This window comes from Tinamus guttatus, unplaced genomic scaffold (assembly GCF_059628265.1).
Source record: "Tinamus guttatus ecotype Peru unplaced genomic scaffold, ASM5962826v1 Tinamus_guttatus_pri_ptg000710l, whole genome shotgun sequence".
In the NCBI taxonomy this organism is placed as follows: domain Eukaryota; kingdom Metazoa; phylum Chordata; class Aves; order Tinamiformes; family Tinamidae; genus Tinamus; species Tinamus guttatus.
Window position 1 is genome coordinate 2,092,210 of NW_028289244.1, and position 24,936 is coordinate 2,117,145.

Genomic DNA, 24,936 nt, shown 5'->3' on the forward strand with positions numbered 1-24,936 from the left:
GCGGAGGCGACGCCATTGCGGCTTGTTTGTGCAGCGGCGGCGGCTGCTCGCGCTCCGCTCGCCATGTCCACCCCGGCGCGCCGCAGGCTCATGCGCGACTTCAAGAGGTGACGAGGCGCGGGGACTGCGCGCGTGGGGACGGGGCCCGGCCCGTGACGGGGGCGGCCGTTACGTGCGGAGGGGGAGGGAAGCAGATGTCCGCCCTTCTCCCCCCCCCCCCCCCCCGCCCCGTTGCGCGGACTCCTCCGCTCGCGCTGTTGTTTGTTGGGAGCCGCTTCCTGCAGCTCCCGGGGGCGCCTCAGGATAAAAGTTGAGGCGATGCCGCAGAGCCAGGGCCGCCCCCTCCCGAATTCCACCCCGCCGCTGCGGCCGCAGGGACCCGGGGGGGTCTCATTCCCGCTGAGTCCCTCAGTCCGCGCCCGGAGCCCAGGTCTCTTCCAGAGACTCCCCCCTGCCCGCCCTTTTATTTTGGCCCCGTTTCCATTTGGCTTCCCGCTGAGGCCCAGCCTTTCCCCTGCGCCCCCCTCTCTCCCCCCACGCGGCTGTGGAGCCCTGGAGGTGTCGGCCCGCTCTGCGGAGGGCGGCCGGGGCCCGCGTGAGCCTCCCTGGGTCGTCGGGCACCGACGAAGGGTCCGTCGCCGCGGACATCTGAAAATGACCCACAGAAAGCTGCTAAACCCAGGCCGGGCATGACTGACAACACGGCAAACAAAAATCACTGTTTGTGCGTGCTCCTTCATAACGAGGAATCTGTAATATGTACAAGCAGTGCAACTCATGGTTACTTCCTTAGCGCTTTCAAGTGCTAATGGCTGAACCACACACTCTGGAATAATATACTTCGTCTGCCATGTAAATATGTTCATAATTGAGAATGTGGTGGGGGGGGCAAAAATAGTGGGTGGTTTTTTTGCGAGGTTCCTGGTGTATATTATGGTTTTCCTGGTCTGGAATCTCCTAAGTTGCTGGAGGTGAGTCAGCTTTGATACTGTCTTTTTTTAGCGTAGCTATGTTATACCAGAACCTGAAAATACATCAGTAAACAGTTGACACATGCATATTGCATGTAGTTGTTTTATGTGACTCCATATAAAGCCACAATATCACAAGTGTTTTGTTTTTTTATTTTGTTTTCTTTGTTTATTTTTTTTTAATCTACCAGGTTACTAACTCAGAGATTTTTAGGAGAGGCCCCTACCTTGTTGTCAGGCTTTATTTGGGTTTTAGGGCTTTGTGAGCAGCAGGTCACTTGAATTCAGCTTGAACTAAAATGAGGTATTCAAACTTTTTTTTTTTTTTTTTTCCCTTGTCACTTGTGTAACCCAATGCCAAAGTAGTCCTTCGTTCAGGGTGAAGGACAAAGATTTTTCAGGATTGCAGACAGACATGTTTTCTGTGATTTTTTTGTAGTCAGTAGTAGAAAGGGATTATCTTAGAAGTGATTTGATAACTGCAAAATTTGAGAAGAAGACTTGAAATCACAGAAAAGTATAACCAAACAAATATAGCAAAACAGGGAACAAGTTCCAGTTTATTTATACACTTATAAGAACTTCCATGCCTCAAAATTTATGTAACATTTTCATATCATTTTTTCTTATTTTCTCCCTCCTACTCTCAAGTTATATTTTTGTTTAGCCTTATGTTAACCTTACCTTATCCTGAAAGAAGCAGACTGTGTGTGCTATGAAGTCTAATTGGGTGTGTTAAATATAAATTCCCTCTGCATACTGCAATCGTCAACACTGATGAAGAAAGAACAGTTCAGCAGATTATTTTTTTTTCCATCTTGCTTTTAGTGTTTTTATTATTATTATTAAAGCAACAAAAATAAGCTGACTTGGTTTGTTTTTGCTCTTGGAAAAGGACATTATGCCATTTTCTTGAATATTCCTGGGCTCTGTTCGGCCTAGTCTGGTTTCTTTCCCTGACACCTTTTTTTGCACTCTTGGACAGTGGGGTGCAGGGGAGCTTTTTAAATGATCTAAGAACCGAACCCATCTTTTGGTGCATTATTAGGCTGAAAGCGTAGGCATTATTATTGGCTTGCCGTCTGGCTATCGCGTGGGGAGAAGTTACATTCCTGCTCTCGCTGACCAAAATAGCTGGCAGTTGAGGCTGTTGATATTAAGCTGTCTGAACTGTGTGTGCTCAGAGAACAGGGATGTAAACACAGAGTTCAGAGGGGCTGAACGGAGAGGACTCTCTGCTGCCTTGTTGTTTTAGGGCAGCATCATTGCTCACTGCCCATGTACACGTGCAGTTTTAGCTCATTTTGTATCATAGACTTGGGAAATACCTGTTAAAATGTGTGTGTGTGTATAATACACACACACACAGGGCATAACTTAGGACTGCAGACCAGTGTCAGCTCTGAATAAATCTGTATTTACACATGCATCTAATTGGAATTTGTCGCTCAAATTGTCAGACCTCTCAGCGAATACTGGCCCATAACAGTGTACTGTTATGTGGTTAGACCTCATGTTATTACTTGAGAATTGCTTTTGAATCAAGGGCAGTTGCTTCATTTTCTTTATCCTTTCATAATTGTGAGGCTGAGTACATGAGATTGATAGGAGCTGTCACTGAAGGGGTTTGCTGCGGCAGAATCTTGTGGTGTGGCTGGGACTTGCTGCTTTACAGTCTTCCAGGGCTCTTTGAAGTCTTTAGGTAGCAACATTGGTAGCCCACAGGATGGGCAGAATGAGAGTATTTGGATCTTTCCTTAAGTTATGATAACTATTCCTGCCTGGCCCAAGTTTGTGATTTTCAGTAAGTAGTGCATTTGAAACTAGTCATAGGATTACGGGACTAAAAAGAATGTAAAACACTTCCATGATTACTTTAAAGATAAATATTTGTATTTGTTGAACTGGTAACAGGGAGCAGCACAGAGGTTTTTCCCTTGCCCCCCATTCCTTTCAAAGCAATCAGTCTACCAGCCAGAATGGGTTTATAACTAGTTCGGCCATATCTCACGTGCAAGACTGAAAATGCAGGGAAAGCTCCATTGATGGTTCTTTGCACTTAATTTCAATAAGTGTGTCCTATTAGTATCAGTGGCCTTTTTCTTTTTTTTTCTGATACTAAAGCTAATGCTTTGATTTGTGATTCTGACCTGTTTACGTCTTCATTGCCGCAGCCATCAGGAAAGGCTCTTTCTGCTCTTTCATAGTTTACTACTCAGTCCCAGTGTATGTGGTGCTTTATTCTGACAGTTGATGCTGTGCTCCTTGTACACTTACCTAACCTCTTGAGCCTTCAGTGTAATGCTTGGAAGAAAGCTTGGTGTATATCCTCAAGGGGTTTGTCTTCTGTAGTATTATTAATCTGCATGTAACCTCAAATTTGGAATTAGAAGATTTACAGACTCTGTATCTTACCTCTAGAGTAGGCATTTCATTTATATAAGGCTTGTCATTCTCTCTTTATTATTCATAGGTTGCAAGAAGACCCTCCTGTGGGTGTCAGTGGTGCTCCGTCTGAGAATAATATAATGCAATGGAATGCAGTTATATTTGGGTAAGAGGGTTTTTTCCTCACTATAAAGGCCTGTAGTTAAGGGGTAAATAGAACGATATATGTGTGTATATACATGCATTACAGCATTCCCTTTACTTGTATACAGAGGGTCAAAAAATTGTCAAAATGGCCAAGTGTGTTATAGGAGAATCTTTTTTAAGAGTATCTAGGAAAGGAATTGAAGTTTATATCTCTCCTGTTCAAAATCATATCTGGCATAATGGGATGGATTGTGTTGGATTTTGAAAAAGTAGTGTTGCTTTTAAAAGGAGGTAAGAACTGCTTGTCCTTGGCTGTTAAATCCAGGTGTATCAGCTGTGATTGGATGGATTCCCAATAGAACTAGATCCAGGTTCTGTCTAGGAGTACTGTGTAGCCTATAGAATAGGAACTAGCGTAGTGCTTAGGTTTTTTTAAAACTGAAGTAGGCTTGCTAGTAGTTTTCCTACCAATTCCAATCAAGCTATGTATAATATACTCATTGCTTAGGGTGATGATAAGATAGATTTCTTGACTGAAAGATTAGCTATGGAAAATTTAAATCTGACCAAATTCCCAGAGATTACATCTGAATAGTTTTCTGAATCTTTGTCTCTGTTTGTGTCTTCAGAAGCAGAGAGGGGAGGAGGAATTATTTATTTCCTGTATGGGTTTAGAATTAGGTATTGATAATTTTTTTTTAACTGGAGTTTTTTAAAACCTTTCAGGCCAGAAGGAACCCCTTTTGAAGATGGTAAGCAGCTAACTTTTATTACTTCTGTCACTTCTACAAACGTTGCCAGTATAAATGCTGTTTTGCTTGAGGGCGGGGTGTGTTATAAAGTTGGAACAAACAAAATAAGCAGAAGCAATAAATGAGTATAGTCTTGTTGTCTATGAAAATGCAATATTTTGACCTAAACATTCTCTTGTCAAGGTGGTTGACGGTTAGTTACAAAGCTATGAAGCAAGAGTTATATTTAGATTTGTTTATACCTTAGTGGAGGAAGTTGGTCTTATGTGACCTGATGCTTTTGTACCTCCTACAGTTAATTTTAACAAAATAGTATGTTTTTTTCTGTTTTCATCTTTGGAGCATGTTTTTCTTACTATGAGCGGGTGCAAATCATGAATTGTTCTGAATATAAAGCTCAGTAAGGAGGGGAAGAATACCAAATTGGTGGATAAACATGAGAGTTAATGTGTGTAATGATCCTCCCGTGGGCATATGAGAAATAATGACTTTAGTGATTATAGGAGTACTGTGGTAATCTGCAGCAGGTGCATTTGTCTCTGTTTTGGTATGGAGGAGTTAAATTATTCACTGATCCCTAAGAAAGGTTTTTGGTGATCAGCCCTGAGCTGTGAAGACTGAGACTGTTGATTAGGAAAGTTCAGTTTTTAGTTACTGACACCTTAATGAAATGCTGAAAAGCCATGGAAGTCTCTGGAACTGACACACTGGTCCCCTGAAGAAGTGGGGAGGCAGCGGGATAACTGATGTCGTCTCTAGCTACTTTTTCTATGTATTCACTGAATCTCCAAACTTTTACCTAGATGCTCCTGCTTTTACTACTAGCAGTAAACAGTAGTTCTGTTACCACTTGAAATATATGGAAAGAAGCCAGATGTAACGTTGTACGTTTATGTATTGGTGGGAGGAAATACTGCTTGTGGAGCATGTGAATTAACTTATGTTTTATGTTTCTAGAGGCGTTTTTATCACTGTTAGTTATCTGATTGTATTTATGTTTGTTTGCACAGGTACTTTTAAACTAGTAATAGAATTTTCAGAAGAATATCCAAATAAACCTCCAACTGTTAGGTTTTTATCAAAAATGTTCCATCCAAATGGTGAGTATTTTTCATTTTTATTTATCCATAATACCTAACAGATACTGCAGTAGGGTTATGCATTCTGCAGCTTCACAGGATACATAACAGCTCTCCCCTCTCTCCCTTGCCACTTCCTAAGTAGATGTCCAAGACATTAGCTGCTTGATCAAAAGCTAAGAAATACAATGCTATTAAGAGAAGCAGTTATCCATCTTCTGCTCAATGTGTAGCCTCCGTAGCCAAGTCTGTGGTTCCTTGAGCAATTCCAGCAGCAGCTGCACTCAGCTTAAAAGGGCAGTTCTGATTGCGGGTTGCTGCCCTTGCCTGTGTGGCAGCACCTGTGTTGTACAGACACATCGTGCACTACAGTGGGGAACTGATCGAGCTAAACGTTTCTGTGACAGCTGAGTCTTTAGCCACATCAATGGTCTCTCTTGGTTCAATGTACCCACTGGCCCAGAGAAGAGGGTGAGAATGTGTGGTCATAGCTGGGGCAGTTGCAGAGATGTGGCCTCTAGCTTGGCTAGGAAGTAGCCCTGTGAGAGAGAAGGCTTTGATTCCTACTGGATATTCCTACTGGATATTTCCCTGGATAAAACCTATGAAGTGCTAATTCTTGATAGAAAATTATAATTGTTGCCTTTTGCTTTTCCAAGCCTCTCTGTTGTAAAGGAGTATAGAGTCATTTTGAAGGTTGAAGCACAAACCCATGGAACCATAGCTTGGTGCCTGAGGATTTTCTTGCAAGGTACAGGTCAACCCCTCTTTAAACAGAGACTGACCTAGACTTCAATTCTGTGACTTTTTAGACTGTTTAGATGCTGTCGAACCATAAATTTGTCATACAATATGCAGGCCAACATACCTCTGACTACGCAGTGGAGGGACGTGCAATTACTGTTACTGGCAGGAACAAGTTAGAACACCAGGCTGTGGGAGTTTGAGTTGGAAATCCCAATTTTGTGTACGTTTTTATGTGAAGACCACTGATGGGTATCTGGAAAGGAGTAGGACTTCAGGGGCACTTTTCAGCTTTTTCCACTGCCTGCCTTAGTGACTCTCCTGTTCATCTTGTCAACTGTGGTATATGTGTGAAAACAACATATGGAGCTGTGCCCATTCAAGGTGTAGAGCCTGCGAGACCCTTAGCTGCTGCTGTGCATTCTGCTCCTGCAGTAGATGTCTCGCTGCTCCCTGGGAGGCATTAAATCTGTCTGTGAATATGAGCTGGTTACACCGAGGAGAAAGAAATGGAGTCTAGGTCATCCAGCTCCTGTGCTGGTGCCTCCCTCCTTTTCACCTGAAGTGCTGTGTTACTTCTAGTAATGTATACGAGGTGTCAAACTACGTAAGACTGTGTGATGTAACTAAATGTTTTCAGTGACTGCTGTCCTTTTTCATAAAACATTAATTTAAACACAGACTGAATTGGAATAGCAACTCTTCCTTGAGCAGTATTTAATGAACAAAATGTAAAATACATCAGATGGTTTTTAAGTGATATCTATGCTGTCTTCACAGTTTATGCAGATGGTAGCATATGTTTAGATATTCTTCAGAATCGCTGGAGCCCAACATATGACGTCTCATCTATTTTAACTTCAATTCAGGTAACTTGGAATTTATTTAGCAAATGGAATATGGTGTGATGAGTCTCTGTCACAGATTACACAGAGCTCGGTGATACAGCTAGCAGTCATCCACAGCAGGGAGTTCTAAATAATTGTGAACTAAAAGGTAGCTTTTTTTAGCTCATTTAAGGACTTTGGTATTGAACACTGTGAAATTACTGGTTTTGAGATACAAAGTGCCATTAGAGAATTTGTGTAGGGAGGCAGTTTTTCATTTAGATTCTTCTTTAACTGTTTAAAATCAATAATATGGCATCTCATATATAAAATTTTTATATATATATATATATATATATATATATGCACGCACACACACAGATACATATATGCCTAGCATAATGTTTGAAACATTGTAATTTTACCCTGAAGGCCTGGCCAAGGAAATCTTCAAGGAGACAGACAATATTGCTGAAATCTGTTTTACCTGAATTGAGGAGGGGGGAAAAAAAAATACAACTACCATTTCTGATATCCTTTTTTTTTTTTTTTTCTTATGTCACAGGTTTTATTTCTCTAGGAGGCATATCAAGCCTCTCAATACATGTGAATGACAATATTAGTGTAACTGCCCAACAGTCAGTCACCGTCATACTGCCAGTTGGCACTGACCACACATCTGTTAGTTCTGTGAAGGATGTAAGGAAATGTACTCAAGAGTTCGTGCTTAAGCAATGGGTATTTGAGGTTCAGTAATTTAATCGGTGCTTAAGCTGTGGGTTTTTTTCAAGTGGATTCTTTACAGACTCCATTTGAAAGTTTTGTTTAACTGTCCCGCCTTTATCCAATATATTTTGGATTTGTCTCACTTTTTTTTTTTTTTTTTTTACAGTCTCTGCTCGATGAACCTAACCCAAACAGTCCAGCAAACAGTCAGGCAGCACAACTTTATCAGGAGAACAAACGTGAATATGAGAAAAGAGTTTCAGCTATTGTTGAACAAAGTTGGAATGATTCGTAACAGTTCCTTTGTTCCTCTTCATCCTCATAATCATTATGTACAATTTAACTCTCAATAGAAAGGCTACCAGAAATTTCAAGTGCCACAGTTCTAAGAATTTGCGTAAAAACTCATTTGCAAACAAAATTAAGCCCTCCAGTTTAGAGAACTTAAAAGCTTGTGTATCTTGATTAACGTTCTTTTTATTGCATGGTATGAACTAAGTTATTGCTACATAAATTTGTAATATATCCTGTTTGTATTTTTTTTCCAAGTGTATAATGTTGGTGTGGAGTTTTCATGACAGAATATACACATTTTGTAAATCTGTACTTTTTCAAATACTGAATGCCTTATTTTTGAATTCTTTAGATTTTTAAATTGGAGAAAAGCACTTAAAGTTTTTATATATAAATATTTCATGTAAAACTGTTAAATACATAACCTCAGTGCAAGACATTCTTCTCTCACTCTGTATCTCATTAATAGGATTCATTTTTAGTCTGTTTTTCCTTTTGATACATGCTAATTATACCGTGCACTTTACAATCAGAAAAGTTAATCTTATGGTGTAACCGTGTTCACTGGATTTCTCTGCATCTGCACCAGAGCTTAACTTGATTATGCATCCTCAGTTGTATGAGGAAGAGAAGTATTGGTGGCTGCCACCTTATAAATGGGGAAACAGATGTAAATGTTTTGCTAAAAAATCCCACTATAAACCCGTGGCATAAGTTGCAAATGGGGTGTGGATCACCAGACTTGAAATAATGTATTCTTCTAACTTTTATTTTTCAGGGAGATTGTATTTTACTAAGTTGTAATATGTTGTCATCTAAATTTGTCCTGATACTGTAATATGGTTTTGAATATTTTTCTAATAATTAAAGAGGTCTCCCTTCAGTCTCCCCTTGGGGTAGGGAACAAATTAATCATCAACAGAAGAAAAGAAAATGCTTGCAGATTGAAACAGAGTTGTTATTTGGGCTTTACCTGTGTCACACAGGTGGTCAGGGTTCCTCTCTGTGTCTCAGAGCTTCCAGCCATTCTTGGAGCTTCTGCTTCTAAAGGTGTTCAATTTTGTTCTTGTAAATGCTGGTTTGCTAACTTCTTGCTGTATGTGGAAAGCCAGGGTGGATGAATATAGCAAAAAACTAGGCCTTTTCTCTCCCAGCAACAAAACTGTAATCCTTTGGTCTTGGCTCCAACCAGCATTAGACATAGTAAACCCAAAGCAAATTCTAGGCTTAAAAACTGTAGTAGTAGCTGTTGCAACAAAACTATCATACTATACATGAGAATTTTTAGAAAACTAGCTTGCAAGGGTTTTACAATTAACACTGTGCAAAAATACCTTCACCAAACTGAAGTGTCAGTTTTCTGAGGACTTAGTGAATGGTCTAGATGTGGTTATTAACAGAAACACTACAGGATCTAATCTACTTTTTTACTGAGATGCAATTACAGTAAAGCTGTAGTCCAGAGAAATAGTGTTACCAAGTATAAATTGCTATAACCACAGTGGGCTTTGTTACAAATGCATTTCTGACAAACAGAAGGCTTTTAAGGTATTGCTTAAATTCCAGAAGTTTTTTCACTCTGCCACCTCCCTTACTATTAATTTTGTTTCATTTACAGCTGGGCTGCATTGATTTTCCATTCATTAAATAAAGTTCACAGAAGGTCTTTCCAGGTATACACCAGTGTATACGTGCACATGTGTCTGAATGCAGAGCAGCAGGTTCCTACAGACACTATTTGGAACCTAGAGCTAGTATTTAAGTATTTAAAGTCATAATGAAAAATGTCCTGCCGGCTGGTGGCCAAGGATGACTTCCTGGGGACAGATCTGGTTGTTACATTTGTAGTGTTTGAGGGAAACTTCCCTTGTCTGACCAACTCTTGTATGGTGACTAACGTACTGTGCGGTGACTATAGGATCCGGGCCTTAATGCTGCCAGGATGGGGGTAATTGAGTTTTCAATGGTCACCTGGGCTTTGTGTGTAGGGCAAAACACAGTCTTTGTTGAGGTGCGATTTCTGGAGAGCGCAGGACCCTGCACCACGTCCCCAACACGGTGTGCAGTGGGAGGCGCTCGGGGACTTGCGCAGCCCCTGCCCGAGCAAACACCCTAAACAGGCTGGGAAAAGGTACTGAAACAGCCACAGCTTCCCAGGGAAGCAGTCTGGGTGGAGAAGAACAACCGAGCTCTCCGACTGTGCAGGAAGGGGTGTAATGTACCGCCGGGTGTGAGCACAGGACGCGTCACCGCCCGCTGCTGCCGCCCTCGCGGCCGGGCAGGGCCCTGGCGCTAACCCCCGCCTCGCGGCCTGTGTGCGAAACCCGTTAAAGAAGACGCCATAGGGGGCTATAAAGCTGTTTTCAGACCATTCTGCTGCGCTCTCCGCCTCCGCGGGGCTCCCATCCTGCTCCTAGGGGGTCCCGGCACCGAGGGCGCCTCCCCCCCGGGGCGGCGGCGCCTTTGGGGCAGACCCCGCCGGAACCGGCGCTGCGCGCAGAGAGGGGCGGCGCCGCCGGAAGCGGACCGCGCACGGGCCCTCCCGTCCCTTCCCTCTCTCCCCGCCTTGTCGTCTCGTCTGCTCCTGGAGGACCCGGACGGGGCTGCGCATGCGCACTGCGCGCGGCCTCGCCCGCGCCGGGGCGGCCGGGCCGGCGGGTTCGGGCTGGGTCCGCGGCCCGGGGCGGGAGGCGGCCCCGGAGCCCCGGGGAGAGGGAAACGGAGGAAAACAGAGGAAAACGGGCGCCGAAACCGCTGCTGCGCAGCCCTCCCCCTGCCCTGCAGTGCCCGCCCTCCCGGCTAAACTCTTAATGAACCGCCTGGAACCGCGGTGGTCTGGGGTGGTGCTTGCTGGAACCAGCCGGGAAAGCTCCAGCGTGCGGGGGCAGTGAGCAGCCCTTTCCCCCGTGGGACTCCCAATGCCCGCGTTATTTTCCACACTATTTTCCATTTTCCCCCAATTCCCCATCTGGCAGGACCTGGAATCTCTCACCTTGGACCAAGCAGCAGCCGGAGCTGTGGTGGTTCCATGGAAGTGCTCGTGGCAGACCCATGAACACAAAGCCCACCCCAAGCCTCAAATGCAGGAACATTTTTGCCTCCAACAAGTAACTTGATAGCACCAACCTCAGTCTTGGGCATCACGGATGCTAGTGCTGCCTTCTCCAGATCCCGCTTCCTTGAGGATCTCCCATCCAGATAAACCTGAGCCTAACGGCTCCTCGTGGATGTGATGACCCCTAGCAGGGGTCCCATGCGGATCCCTCGCATTTGGGGCGGATAATGCCCGGATCGGGATTGCCCGAGGCCATGAGGAGCGAAGGAATCGCAGCTTGTGGTGGCGCATCCCCAGCCGCCGTGCGAGCGGCTTGGTGTTCCCAGCTAAGGACTTGGATGTGTCAAACAAACAAACCTTTAAATAGTTGGATATTAGGAGCTCCCTAATAAAAAATTTACAAGGAAAATTTGTCTGTTTTTTTTTTGTTTGTTTGTTTGTTTTTTCCTAGAGCACCGTTTAGATACTCTAGTGAAATAGATCAGATAATATAGGCAGATAGTAAAATACTTTGGTGTTCAGCATGTCAATATTTCCTGAGATAACCAGTGATAAATACCAAAATGTAGGAGAGAGGAAGAGCCTCATCATCTGTCCATACTTCCCTCCTTGGTGTTTTTATTTGAATATTTACTACTTGTGGGAACCATCCTTGGCAAATAGTGTGCTCTATTTGTGTGGCGCTGTTTTTGGAAGAGGAGAGATGTAATCAACAACCTGCTCTAACGCTGGCCACGAAGCCTCCGGCCACCTCTCCTTTCCACAGGAAATTCGGAGGGCTCCTTGGTCTGGGGTGGGAAAGGGGAACCACAAGACTCCGACACAAACCCCATTCCCCTCTGCAGGGTGGGACCCAAAACGCTGCCCTGCTCCGTGCTGTAAAACCCAGTTCAGATCTAGCCCTTGGGCTGTATGAAAGTGAGTCATTAGGATGTGTTCTTTTTATTTCATGAAATGTTTGGGGACAGAAACGGTCAAGACCTAGAGGCCCAGAGAAGAAGCAGTTTATCTGTAAATGCTTATTTCCTTTTCCTGTCTTCCTCTGTTCAAACAAGTAAGCAAATACACAAATCCTTTTTTTTTTTTCCCATATTGAAAAAGATTGGTGTAAGAGGCAAAGGCAAAAGAAGCTAAATTAAAGAAAGAAAGAAAAAAAAAAAGGATAAGAACCAAAGAAGAGAACCCATTGCAAATCTTTATGCTTCTCAGTTTGCTGTGAATTCAAAGGATAGAAGATGTCATCTTCAAATAGGATATACCTTAGATAATGGATTTATAGGACAATTCCACAGTATCCCGTGGAGAGTATAAACACCGGGCAAGGAGAAGGCTTTTGGGGTGATTATTATAGAATCACAACAAGTTTAGGTAGCAATATTTTGAAATATTGAAAATAAATTTCAGATAGTGAGTTTGGCTGTGTTGTGTTTTATTTTTGTGCTTAACATTCTTACAGCACCTTGGGCTTGTCTCACATCCCATGCCCTGAGCAGAGAACAAAAATACAGGGAACTTTTTAGACTGCGATAATGGCTGTAATTAACATCACAAGGCTATGGAAATTGCCATGTGCCCTAAGGAATTCTTGTCCTTCTCCCGTGTTGCTGCACTGTTGATAAAGATTTTTAAACAGGATATCTTCATATCTTCAGTGTTTGGAACCGTCCAGTGACAGTGTCCCTGCTCCGCACAGCTGTGCTCAATCCTGGTGCCAAAATCGCGTTTCCAAGCTAGGCTGGGTGAAAACCGCATCTTGTCATAAAGCAAAGATCGTCCTTTTAAGCAGCCAATGTTATACTCAGTATCCGAAGCGAAGCCTTTTCTTTTTTTTTCTTATGCTGTGCTCAAATCACGCAGCCTGGGTTTTTTCGACCTAGTCAAAATGTTAGCAAAAGAAAGTATATTTTAAAATCCCACCATGAGAATGTTTTAACCGGGAATTCGGTGATGTCATAAAATAAATTATTTTTCGCCCTTAGCCGTGTATAAAGGCAGGATTATGGTATTATGGTGCTGACTGATTTATTAGAGGCCTTGCAGTGGAGCGGCCGTGAGCGCTGAAGGGTTTAGGCCCGGCCTGAGCGAGCCTCCACCTGCAGCATGGACTACCCAGCTCCTGGGGCTGTCAAGGTCTCCTATTTCTCTGCTTATTTTCAAATTTTGTTCATTAACTGGGGTAGTTTCACCACCAGGGACTTAATAGCATTATTTATTGCCATTATCATTATTTATCTATTGTGCATATTTCTGTTTATTTAGGTCCGTGATGGGCTGTGAAGAGTTTCAGAGCTTTGTGCACTGTTCTGCCACCCAAGTGCAATGCCTGGTCAGGGTAAGCACTGCTGTTTTTATTACTTAAGGCAATTGCTGTGATGGGGGAAGTAAAAATAAGGAGTTTAACTCTGGAAAATGGTGCTTTACACAGATTGAGAGTCAAATTGTCTTCAAAGACTGACGAAAACTGGGAGTAAGACAGAAACACCATCTCTTCTGGATTAATTATAAACTGTACAGCTCTTGCTATCATCAGTTTACACATTATTGGCCTGAGGAGGTGCTGGTGAGAGATTGCCTTGAACTGTCTGGTCCAAATGTACTTTAAGTCCAATTTCACTAAAAAGACTGCTCGCTTTATTCATTGAAAGGGTCATTGTGTGAGTTATTACAGTGTTTTCTTTGTGCTCGCTTTCCCTGAATTCCAGTAACTATTTTGTAGAAAAGTTTGCAAGTGAACTTTTGATGCCTGTGAAAGCTGCTTCATTGGCTTTATTGACTCCAGAGGCTCAAGTTCTTTATCCATGGAGATCTTTAAAAGGACACTAAAAAGTTTCAGCCACAGCTTATAGAATTTGGTACTTATGGTTAAGTATTATGGGCCCAATGCTGTTCCCATGGAGACTGAAAGGAATTTTTCCATTGAATTAAGTGGTAGCAAAGCATACCCTTTATTAAGTGGGAAAAAGAGTAGACTGGAGAACTCAATTCATTGTTACTGGGCTTATTTGCTTGCCTGCTTTTCTGTATCAAGAAATAATCCAGAAGAAATTATGGATATTTGCGTTTCGGTTGATCTGCTTCTTGTTGTGTTTGCAGGTAAAGCTGTTGTTTGTAGCCACAGTAGGATACCCCAAGAAGCAACAGTAAAGATATTGCTGTTTCACTTATTGCTAGTGTCATTGCTTGGAAATTTAGGTGTTTGGAGGGTGTTTTGGTTCACCACAAAAGGTTCACCCCCTGCTTGGGAGAGGACAGCAGCAGTTCAGCTGGGTGCTGTTGGCCGGTGTTATTAGGGCCTCTGTAATGGAAGGCTGCGTGCCAGATGTAAGCACACAGTTTAATGTAAAATAGAGTTGTTAAAAGTAAAATATTGATGCTAAATCTAAGGAAATCGCAAGTCTACTCACATATAGAGAAGGGTTTTCCATTCAGGATGTTTGTGATACAGCTCAAGTAAGTAGTTGTCCAAAGCCTGCGATGGGCAGACTACTTCCCCCCGAGTGAATTCCCAGCTGGAGAGAGGTCTCTGTGTTCTGCAATAGATAAATGGCCAGATCATGCAAGTCTTACATATGAAAATTCATACTAATTTACACACACAAAAAAAGAGAAAATCAAGACCTAAAAGTGTACAATATGGTGCTGAAAAATGTTTTTCTGGTTGGAACATTATCTTGAATCCTGGACTCCTGAAGTCAACAGATTTATGACTGATTTAAATGGAGCAAGGATTGTGTCTATAATGAAGTCCTTTCATTTTGGATCACTGTGAGATTTCGCTTGTTCTTTCTTGTGCCTTATGACACATTCACTCTGTCCTTGCCTCAGACAAAGGGAAATTATATTATCATAGTCTCCCTTTAAATATTTTCTATTTGAGGACTCACTGAAAAGACTCCAGAGGCAAATTCTTGGTTTAGAAGTTGCTATTTATGTCTAGACACATCTGAATGTCGTTATGCTTTGAATGTTCTGGGTTGCTTGCCACTTTCTTTGTAAAGATGTACGAGTCTAGAGAGAGGGTGCATTATTTTAAATTAACTTGAAATATGCTTTAACCACGGCAGGGTTTTACTTGTTGCAGCTGGCTAGCGCAGTAAAAATACGTAACAGTACATAAACAAGACCACAAATAAAATTATTATTATTTGTGTTTTAAAGCAGAGCAGAAACTTTTTTTTTTCTCATATGCAGCATTGAAGTATTTTAACATATTACTTTTAGTATTTGAATTATCATATTGTCTCAGACTTTTGGTCATGGCCAGGAGCCTACATACCAGGCATTCTACCCGCAAAAAAAACATTGTGCTGTTTTCACCCTACAGGGTTTTAGACTAAGTGTGAGGCAGGTGGTGGTGGAAAAACAGCCCATCAGGGGAGTACCTGAAAACAGAGACAAGGTAATAACCACCAGGACAGACAATCCTGCTGATCAATTATCAAAGCTCTTAATAAATAAATAAATATGTTCAACAATTTATGTATTGCTCAGAAAATAAATGTAGCTACAGAGTTACGTGCACCTGGGGCTAGGAGCCAAATTACCTTCAGCGCATGCCTTCCGTTCCAGGAATAGGTTATGCAACACAGTCTTCTTTTAAAAGGTCAAGAATTAATGTTTCATTTCCTTTTGTCAAAGCTATGAATTAGTCAGTTGACCCCAAAACTTTAAACAAGACAGTACTGAAAAACTTCCACTTAAAGAAAGATGGACTTATCTCCTATAATTATGTCTGGTTTGCTGCTGTGCATTTACTAACATCACAGCGTTTCTGTATGACTTAGATTAGAAAATGCAGAATTTTGTAGTGTTTTTCTTTAATGAGAAGTAGAGCCTCTGTGTCAATCCCAGTACTTTTCCTTACTGAATTCAGCAGGAGCATGAGAGCGTGGTAGGACTCGCAGTAATATTAGTCAGTGCAATGCTGGGCATATTCAAGTACAAATCTTCACATTTGCTTTGGAGATCAGGGATGGGAATGCACAGAAACAAACGTTATGGTATATGCTAGTTATGGTATCAAAACTAACTGTAAAGAGTCAACACAAATGCACAGTCTGGACAGTATTTTCAGGGATATTTCATCCATAAACCTGCAAAACAGAGGTCAGATATACATATGAAAAGAGTGAGACTCCTTGGATTTGCATCACTGTAAAGCATACGGAATATTATTAGATATCAGTATATCAGTGTGTCACTGAATCGTCTTACTGCTGATTGCATGCTGTTTTACATTCTTCTCTGAAGTCTGGAGAAAATACTTGAACAATCAGAAGAACATTTTAGTCTTTTCACATTCAGGGTGCAGATTCTACGAAACATTTATTCAGAGAACGAAATATTAGGGTTTGACAGATGTCTTTAATGTCACTGAGTAAGCAGCCTATATGGAGATTTCTAGTGCAAACAATTCAGTATTTTGATATATATGTGAGGAATATTACAGGAGCTGGAAAGCTAGATTAGATTAGTGATGGAGTTGCTGTCACTTCAGTGATAATAATAAAGTTTGAGAATTAACAATCTTAAAATGAGTGCTGGCAGAGAAATGTACATCTTCCTAAATCATTTTCTTTAAACAAAGAACAAGAGAGCACTTAGCTTTACAGTGTTAATATCAGCAATGCACGGGGCTCGACCTAGTAGAAACAGATTGCCGCATGATTCAGGAGCTTAGATGGTGGTGGATTTTGCAAGAAGGTCAGGGAGATGTTGTATTCCCCGCATGGAGCTTTTTGGTCATGGTTTTATGTTTGTTGCTGTTTTGTGTAGGACATTTGGGATGCGGACACTTTATTTTCCCTCAGTATTGTCATCAAAATGACAGAGCCTGTCTGTTAACTGGAGTGGTGAGGAGCTCTGAGACCTTAGATTATAATTACATTGCTTCAAATGTCAGGTTCTTCAAAAGCATATCACGCTTGGTGATAGAAACCTAAGCAGCTTAGGTGATAGAAACCCAAGTAGCTTAATAGCTTCACGATGCCTTATAGCGTATGGGGAATCTCCCTGCACAGAGAATCTGATAGGGGAAATCTGAGTCATGGTGACAGCTTTAACAAACAGGAAGACAGGGAAGCAAAGTGAGTGTGTGAGGAGCTCGGAATAGGTGAGCTGATGATTTGCTATTTATAGATGCACTAAGAGGCTCAGAGACAGGAACTCCAGACAGGGACACTATCTGCTGCTAAATACACTCATTCCTCTTGCGAGTTGCAAATAACACAGAATTTGTAGCTGACATAGGCGCGGAGTGCCCTGATTCTATACACGCCTTTCTATAAAAACACAGCTTTTGATGAGAGACTGGAAGATAATACATTTAAGCTGTACAGACTTTGCTGAATTTTAGCTTTCTTTCTCTAGCAAGAATGTGTTGTTTTAGAGAGGAGGAATGCAATGAGGCTGTGTTGTATCTTTTCAATTGTACCTGAGCTTTTACGTTACCAGCAGCCTCATCTCTTTGGGTATAATTCAGGAAGGAGTTTGGTCTAGTTTATTTGCTGGAAGATTCTCCCCATTCTGAAGCAATTCTGGAAGACAGAGTTATGGGACTCAAACAGTGTAACATGTTTTCTTCATGAAAGATGTTAATTATTACAGAATCTGGTTGCATCTAACCAATGTCCATCAGCTCAAATTAAAACAAAGAGGTTGTGTTTGTTTCAGTTACTCGATAAAGGGTGTCATGTTGTAGCTACTTTCTGGGAAAAAAAAAAAAAAAAGAAAAAAAAGAGGGGACTTCAGAGCTCAGGCTGCCAGGTAGAGCCTTATAGCTCTTACTTGGAGATGGACATAAAATTGAGTCCATGGGTTCTGTTTGAAAGATGGGTGTACTATAAACCTGTCCACCACAGCTGGCACCAAGGTGGCACTCCTGATGGGAGTCAAGTATTAAATTAACAATTGCAAATGTATTACTTGCCCAAAAGCCCGTAGTTGTCCCTGCAGGGCAATGCAGAAGACCTGTAGTGCTGGGGAGGGGCTGGTTCTTCCAGGGGGCTGATCCAGTGCTGCCCCATGCGTGAGCATGGAATGGTACCGGGGATGTTCTCCTGGCCGAGGCCCTAGCAGGGCTTTGCCGTGTGTCAACTTTTCCCAGACAATTCCTAGATGTGACTTAGGATCAGCTCAGGCCATTTCCAGGACATGCTTTGGCCTTGTCGCTCTGAAGAGCAGCTTTAATAACACACACCATGGCCATCCTGTCCTGGTTGGCCCTAGGGACATAGCGTGGCCCCAGTGTGCTCAATTTAGTAGGAGAGAGAGAGCCTTTTTCATGATAGCATCATTGAAGAAAATAACAATAACAAAAAATGAAAGAAACCATTAAACATCAGACATTATATCTTCCAAGCAAGTTAAAAGTTATGTCATGAAATACCTTGTCATAAAATATTTTCTGTCTTTCTTTAAATCGCAGGTAGCACATTTGTGTCTTTGAAGTCAATGAATCTCTCCCTGCCCCTGGCCGTGCATCCATCAGAGTCACGGATCGATGTCACACTTGTTTCTTGGACGCTGAATTGAGGACTTAGTGCCCAGCTCGGTACATCTGCATCCTCCTAAATCCCAGTGAGTTCAATGAGCACCGAGACAGCTCATCGCCTCGGAGGATCAGGCAGACATCGAAGCCAGTGAAGCCTCCCTCAAGTCCATGTCACAAGCTTAAAAAGGTCACTTACACATTTGCAAAAGCCCATGAGAGCTGAATTGTGCCCTGATTGAGACTATTCTGGAAGTAATATGTATGATTGTGTCGATGTTTATGTTTTTTTCCTGGCAAGGGAAAAATGAGACTTGTTTCTGATGTTTTTATGCCACCTAAAGCTACCAGGCTGATTTGTATTCAGCTGCTGTGTATTGAGACTGGTCATCGCTCTTGTAAATGGTAGATAGGAGGAACTGCTAGAGCAGAGAAATATTTCTTATGTTTTGGGATAGATTTTAACCATAGGTCTGCAGCTCCTAATAACCAAAGCAAGAGTTGTGCGTCTCACATTCTGTGCCCCACACTTACAGTTTTGGATTCTGTGATATGGAGGAAGGAAGGAGACGTTTGCAATCTCCATTCTTGTTAACAGGAACTCTGCACCTAATTCTCTGTGCATTGTACGGAAAATGAACTAGTGATGTGTTCTGCATCAGCAAAAAGGCTCCCTTATTCAGCTGGAATGAAAACATGCACACTATAACTTGAGAGTAAAGAAAATCGCTGTAAACAATTTCTTTAAACAGGGTCTGTTGGGTTTTTCCCTAAATTTTTGCTGAGAGAGAAGATTCTGCACTATTTTTTCTCCTTTCTCCTACCCAATTGCTAACTGTTCAGTTGCACACATTTCTGCTGCTTCTAGCACTTTGAGCCTAATGACAGTTTTTCATCTATTTGCTAGCTTATGGCTAAAAGAGTCCTCTTAGCAGTGATTTTAGTTACTTATTTTCCAGTGTAATTATTTCCATTTGTTCCCAGTCTCTCTCTCCCTCGGGGAAAGGGCTTCCTGGTGTCTCACCTTGACAGATCTGGCCTCAAATTCCTGTGCTCACTGCAAATGGCTTCACTGAAGCACCATTGGGAGACTTATTTTCGGACTGTGGTGGTATCTTATTTCTTAGCTTGTGCATTGCTTAAACCCAGACTACTCGGTTAATAAATTGGCTCAATTGGCTACCTAATTAACAAAAAGTGATTTAGCTTACATGTGCATGATGATATGTCTAGTTGTGACCTACTCTGTGTAAAAACTTTTAAAATGCTTCACATTAGTGTCATGGAGTGCTATTAATCGCATTTCAGAGATTCAAAACCAGCACAAGGAACAGAGTAAGTTTGTTTGCAGCTATTACTCAACAAGTCACTAAAATAAGCAGGAATTCAAATTCAGATCTCCTCATTCACCATTCTTTGCATTAACCACTGCCTGGGTCCTTCTTTTTTTTCTATAGCAGAAGATATAATAGAAAAATCATGACTCAGACTTTTTCATTGAAGCAAATTCATTTGTATGCCATCTGATTTCATAAAAGCGTAGTTATCTGGCTTTTTACTGTACCTTAAGCTTTAAAATTACTTTTATCTATGAATCTGAAGGATTCTCAATCTTATAAATGTTAATTAATTATAAATCACTGAAATTGAAGAGAGGGAAGAAGTAGCTACTTATCTGCTCCATTCATGTAACAGCTCAAAATTATCCTGGATGTTCTTTTTTATTCACTTTGTCCAGGCATCCTGCCTCCCTTTGCAACAGCCAGCCAGTACTATTTCCTATCAGGAGCCAAAGTGAGGATGTGCATAAGGCAAAGGCAAAAGAGTTGCAGCTTTGTAAAGATGTGCATTAGCATCAGCACCTTCATGCAAGTTGTGCAGCTACATCCCTGCAAGGAGACCAGCATTTCGGGGCACGATGAAAGCAGCTGCAGACAGAAAGCTGTCTCTATACCATTAAAATTAAATACAGATCAATATTAGTATTATCCATTTACCTGTTTTGATTGTGAACATGTTTAACCAAATCATAACAAGCTACTTTGTATGGCAATAGGTGCCCATACACTCTTCTCTCCAGTCTAATTGCATTGGTTTTAGAGTTATGTTAAAGTTATGCAACAAAACCACCTTCTTCTGTAGCAGAGCCCTTAGAGAGTCTTCAGAATCCTACAGCATCAAGTCATAGAAATACAACGTGAAGGTTTAGGACATTTGACTGTAGGAAGCTTATGAATTCCATCTGAATACATGAAACTCTTGTAGGGATTAATGCTGTATAATGACTGAGCCATTTGTTACAAAATTTATGTTGCCTATTCAGGCCTGTGCTTAAAGAGTTGTGAGAGGAGCAACTGAGTGTCACTTACTATAATAATCTTCCATCCTTCTGGGAGCAGCCAGGAATACTGACCTGCCTGCGAGGCTGGGCTAGTCTGCTCCTTGGAAGTGATTGGCAAAAGCAGAAAATCTCCAGCAGAAAATGCAGAGTGAAGGCAAATGTATATGTGAATGCTATTAAAGAGGGAACCTATCTGGTGATGTAAGTGGTCATGACTGGCAGCTGTGGATGATTTTTTAAGGGAATCTCATTGCAGAAACTGAGACAAGCTGTGACCAGGGTACCAGACTGGGTACCCTGAAGGGCTGAGCGGTTGTGTGGATTCCGAAGGGCTTGGAATTGCCTGGAGCTATTTAAGAGTCTTCCTAAACCTGTACGTATGTTTAGCATATCTATGAGTAAGGAATTCCTTCAGACATTCCTCTGAACGTCTAAGTGCCAATTAAACACCAAGTAACTTCTTCCTTCCTCGTGTAGGAGGCCAGGGATGCAAAGCAGAGCTTTGTCTGTGATTTACATTAGGCCCTTCAGACCTATATCAATAAGGTATCAGTACAGAGGTGTCTATAAAAGCTGGATTTCAGGTTATATTCAGTTAATAGATTTTTTTTTTCTTTTGCCTTTGGGACTTATGGTGCAGATATACATGCCTAGGCTGAAGAATTACTGACTGTGTAATGATATTCAGCAGTGCATCTACACAGATGGATCCATTTTCTTTTCTTTATTTTTTTAGCCTTCTTATGGCTTTTTCATCCTTGGTCCTGCAATTCTGTAATGCAAAGGAAGTCCCTTTTTTTTTTTTTTTAAATATCCATATTGTTGCAGTCCTTTCATTGTGTTTACTTTCCTGTGTACAGGAACTCAGCTGTTGTTGCTGGGACAATTCTACAGTGCCTATTTGTTGCTAATCATTAAACAGCCAATAAAAATAAAATACTCTCTTCTTTGTAACCCTGGGGATAAAGTCTAGAATATCAGATTTCCTTCATTTGCTCTAACTAGAGTAGAGCTGCTATTTCTGTGTTGCCCCCAGGTTTTCATGGTGTAGGCTTCGTCAGTTAGACATGCAAAATCTGGTGAAATAAACCCCAGAGACCAAGTTTGTGTCTGTTACTGTCCAGAATTGTGTTTCATGCAGAGCAGTTGCCCAAACTCAGCATGTAAGGTTTAAAAGTAATGAATTACTTTAAGCCAGCTAATGAAAAAAGCGGTATGGACAGATTTCATGTAAACATACCATTTAACAGCATTAAATTTGTGTTCTTGTGGTATAAACTGTCAGTAATCAAATTTCCATTACTTAGTGATGGGTGTGAATGGCAAGAAACATCCTGAGTCAACAGCCTACCAATTAGAGATGTGTAAGTATCTGTTTTAAATACGACAGAGAAGTAAGGAGATTTTTCTTTCAAAAGAGGCTGCTCTTGTAGTGAATAAGCATAACACCCTCTGCTTCTGGGTGTGCCATTAGATAAACTAAAGGAAATGGGTCTGTAGAGAGCCTGTAGCAAGAATTTGTCATGGACAAAAAGAGCAAAACAAACCCTTAAGTGCTTTTTGGAGACAAGAGGTAAAGAGATTTGCATTATAAATTAGTCTAGTCAATCAAACCTGCACTACAAATCATGGAGAAGTTTAAAATTGTGGTGGGACTATCTACTACAAGTGATTCTTAGTGCTATATTTATGGTATGTTACTGTTTCCTGTATATTTTTTTTCAATTTTGGATGCACTGCTCAGTTATCTGTGGTTAATAGTGCCAGGTGATTGTGAGCAGCTCTGAAACCTTAACCATTCATTGGGAAAACATGAGAAGAGCAGACGTGTAGCTGGGAGGTGCGATGCTTTTTCTGACTTCATTAGAATCTTTGTGTCTTTTGCCATCATGTAACACTCCTGGTTTTCGCCTCAAAGCCCGTTATAGAAAGTTAGCCATAGACAGGAGATTCTGCAAAAGGTGAAATCATAATAATAATGATCAGAGTATCCGCGTTGCTTGGTTACTGAGAGCTGTCCTGGTTTGCTCCTCGATATTTGCCTTTCATTACATTCATTTCCCCCTGACTTTTGGAAAAGGAATTTTTAAAGATATGAATGATCCCAATGGCAGTGATGACTACAAAGAAAAAGAAGAGTCAGAAGTACAGATAGGAGCACGTGCGAGTTTAGAGACGTGCTCTGTTTGCTTGTTTGTTGCTTGGTTTGTTTGCAGAGTATCTTTCCAGCAATCCTCATTACTCATCTTCCCAGTCTGTGCTCAGGATTTTTGGGACTGGTTCCTAACCAGATGATGTATCTGCCTGTATATCCATTTCCCAGCATAGACTTTGGCCATTAATCTCCAACCACCAATGCTTCCTCCAAAGGTGTGTGCAGAGAAACAGCTGTACATATTCCACCAGGTTTTCAGTACAATCTCGAAATAAAGCAACTCCAGTGTTGAAAAATCTGCAACAAAAATACACAAGCTTAAAAATCACGCAGGTGGCATATTCAGCTAATCAAGGGTTCTGATAGCCTAGATATTTCTGTGAACAAATCAGTTGTATGTAGTAGAATAAAGTAGGTAGTCACCACTGGAGCCTGATTAAACCAACAGAAAGCACAGCCTGATTAGATTCAACCTTATGCCATTAATAGCTCATCTTTGAGCAAGTGGGAAAAATCAGAGCGATGGGATCCAGACACGTAAGCTTATCAAGACTTTGCGAAAGAAAACATCAAGGTTCAAAAACAGTCTGAGATGTGAGTTTCACACTAAGGCGCTTGTCTGCAATGTGTACTAACTCTAAAGCTACTGAATCTAAAGGCTCTGTGTTATTACAGTGTAGGAAACTTGTATTTGCTACTGCACTTTGTATAGAAAAAACTGACTTAAGAATTAAGGGCTTTGGAAGGCACGCGTCCTCGCTACTGAGTTCAATTTAAACGAAGATAAAGTGCTAAAACTGAGTGGTTTGGATGCACACAGGAGTATGCGTAAGGAGATACTTCATCACCTCCTATAGTTTGTAATCCAACCTCTTTGCAGGTTAGCACATGTGTTCTGTTTAAGTCTTTTAATTAATTACATAGTACCAAAAACATACATATTTATAGCTTGCAGAATTAGATAAATTCTCCAGATGTGGCTTCCTTTTAGTTAAGTGGAGATGAATGAAGATCAAAGCCTCTGAACTTTAGCCCAACTAAAACTTGCTGCTGACATAAGCCCTGAGAAGACTGTACAGCAAGAGGAACTGGCCAGTGCGAGCTTTGATATAGAAGCATCTAAACAAAACCTATTGGGAAAAAAATGCAGAGGACATAACACAATCTGCAGTGAACTTTTTACTCTTAACTAACGTATTTAAACACTTGATTTTGTGTCAAAAGTCAAAAAATTAAGATATTTCAGTGCATGTGCATCCTCCATGACAAGCAGAACTGGCTGAAATTGTCTCCCTGAGCTCGTTTATAGGCTCTATTAAGGCTATTTCCACTGTTTCAGGTGCGTAAAGGAGACCTATAGCTGAGTTTTTGGAATAGTGAAATCCCTGGTCTGTCCTAGGATCAGCATTGCCAAGTCAGTGATATCTTCTTCATGACCCTTGGAAGATGACCTGGGAGTTGCAAATAGAAACTGAATTCTGGCCCTATGAAAACTTCATGGAAATTTCAGCGGGTGAGACAAACAGCGATCCCGGGGCAAAGTAACACAAGGTGGTGAGAGGCCACTGACATCCATCCCTGCCACAGAGGCCACAGAACTGTGTGGGTGACATTGCCAGGAGAGCTCTGGCTTCCATGGCCACAGACCGTTTCATATATTCCTGCTTTTTATGAATGAAGCTGATAGATTCAGATTTACCAACACCAGAAGAACAAATTAAATCAAGAGTACCACAGTACAGAGGATCCACAACAACGCTGGGGACAGGAGCCTAAAAACTAGGCAGAAAGGGGTTGTTATCAATGAAATGAAGGAACAGAGAGAATGGGCTGCTAACCCAGGGATTAATTTAAGACACCTGTATGCTAATGCATAAAAAGACAGGAAAACACAAGAGATGTGGGGAGTCTCACTGTATGATCAGTGTTGTGAGCAATCGGCAAAACCAATGGCTTCCAAAATGGCTA

General features: G+C 41.6%; 1 protein-coding gene across 1 annotated transcript; it reads left to right on the forward strand.

Moving 5' to 3' along the window:
- Positions 1-8,817, forward strand: UBE2B (ubiquitin conjugating enzyme E2 B). Its single transcript, XM_088536938.1, has 6 exons — positions 1-107; positions 3,445-3,525; positions 4,233-4,258; positions 5,269-5,358; positions 6,862-6,950; positions 7,801-8,817. The coding sequence occupies exons 1-6, from the start codon at positions 64-66 to the stop codon at positions 7,927-7,929; spliced, it is 459 nt and encodes a 152-aa protein (XP_088393064.1). The 5' UTR covers positions 1-63; the 3' UTR covers positions 7,930-8,817.
- Positions 8,818-24,936: the final 16,119 nt, after the last annotated feature.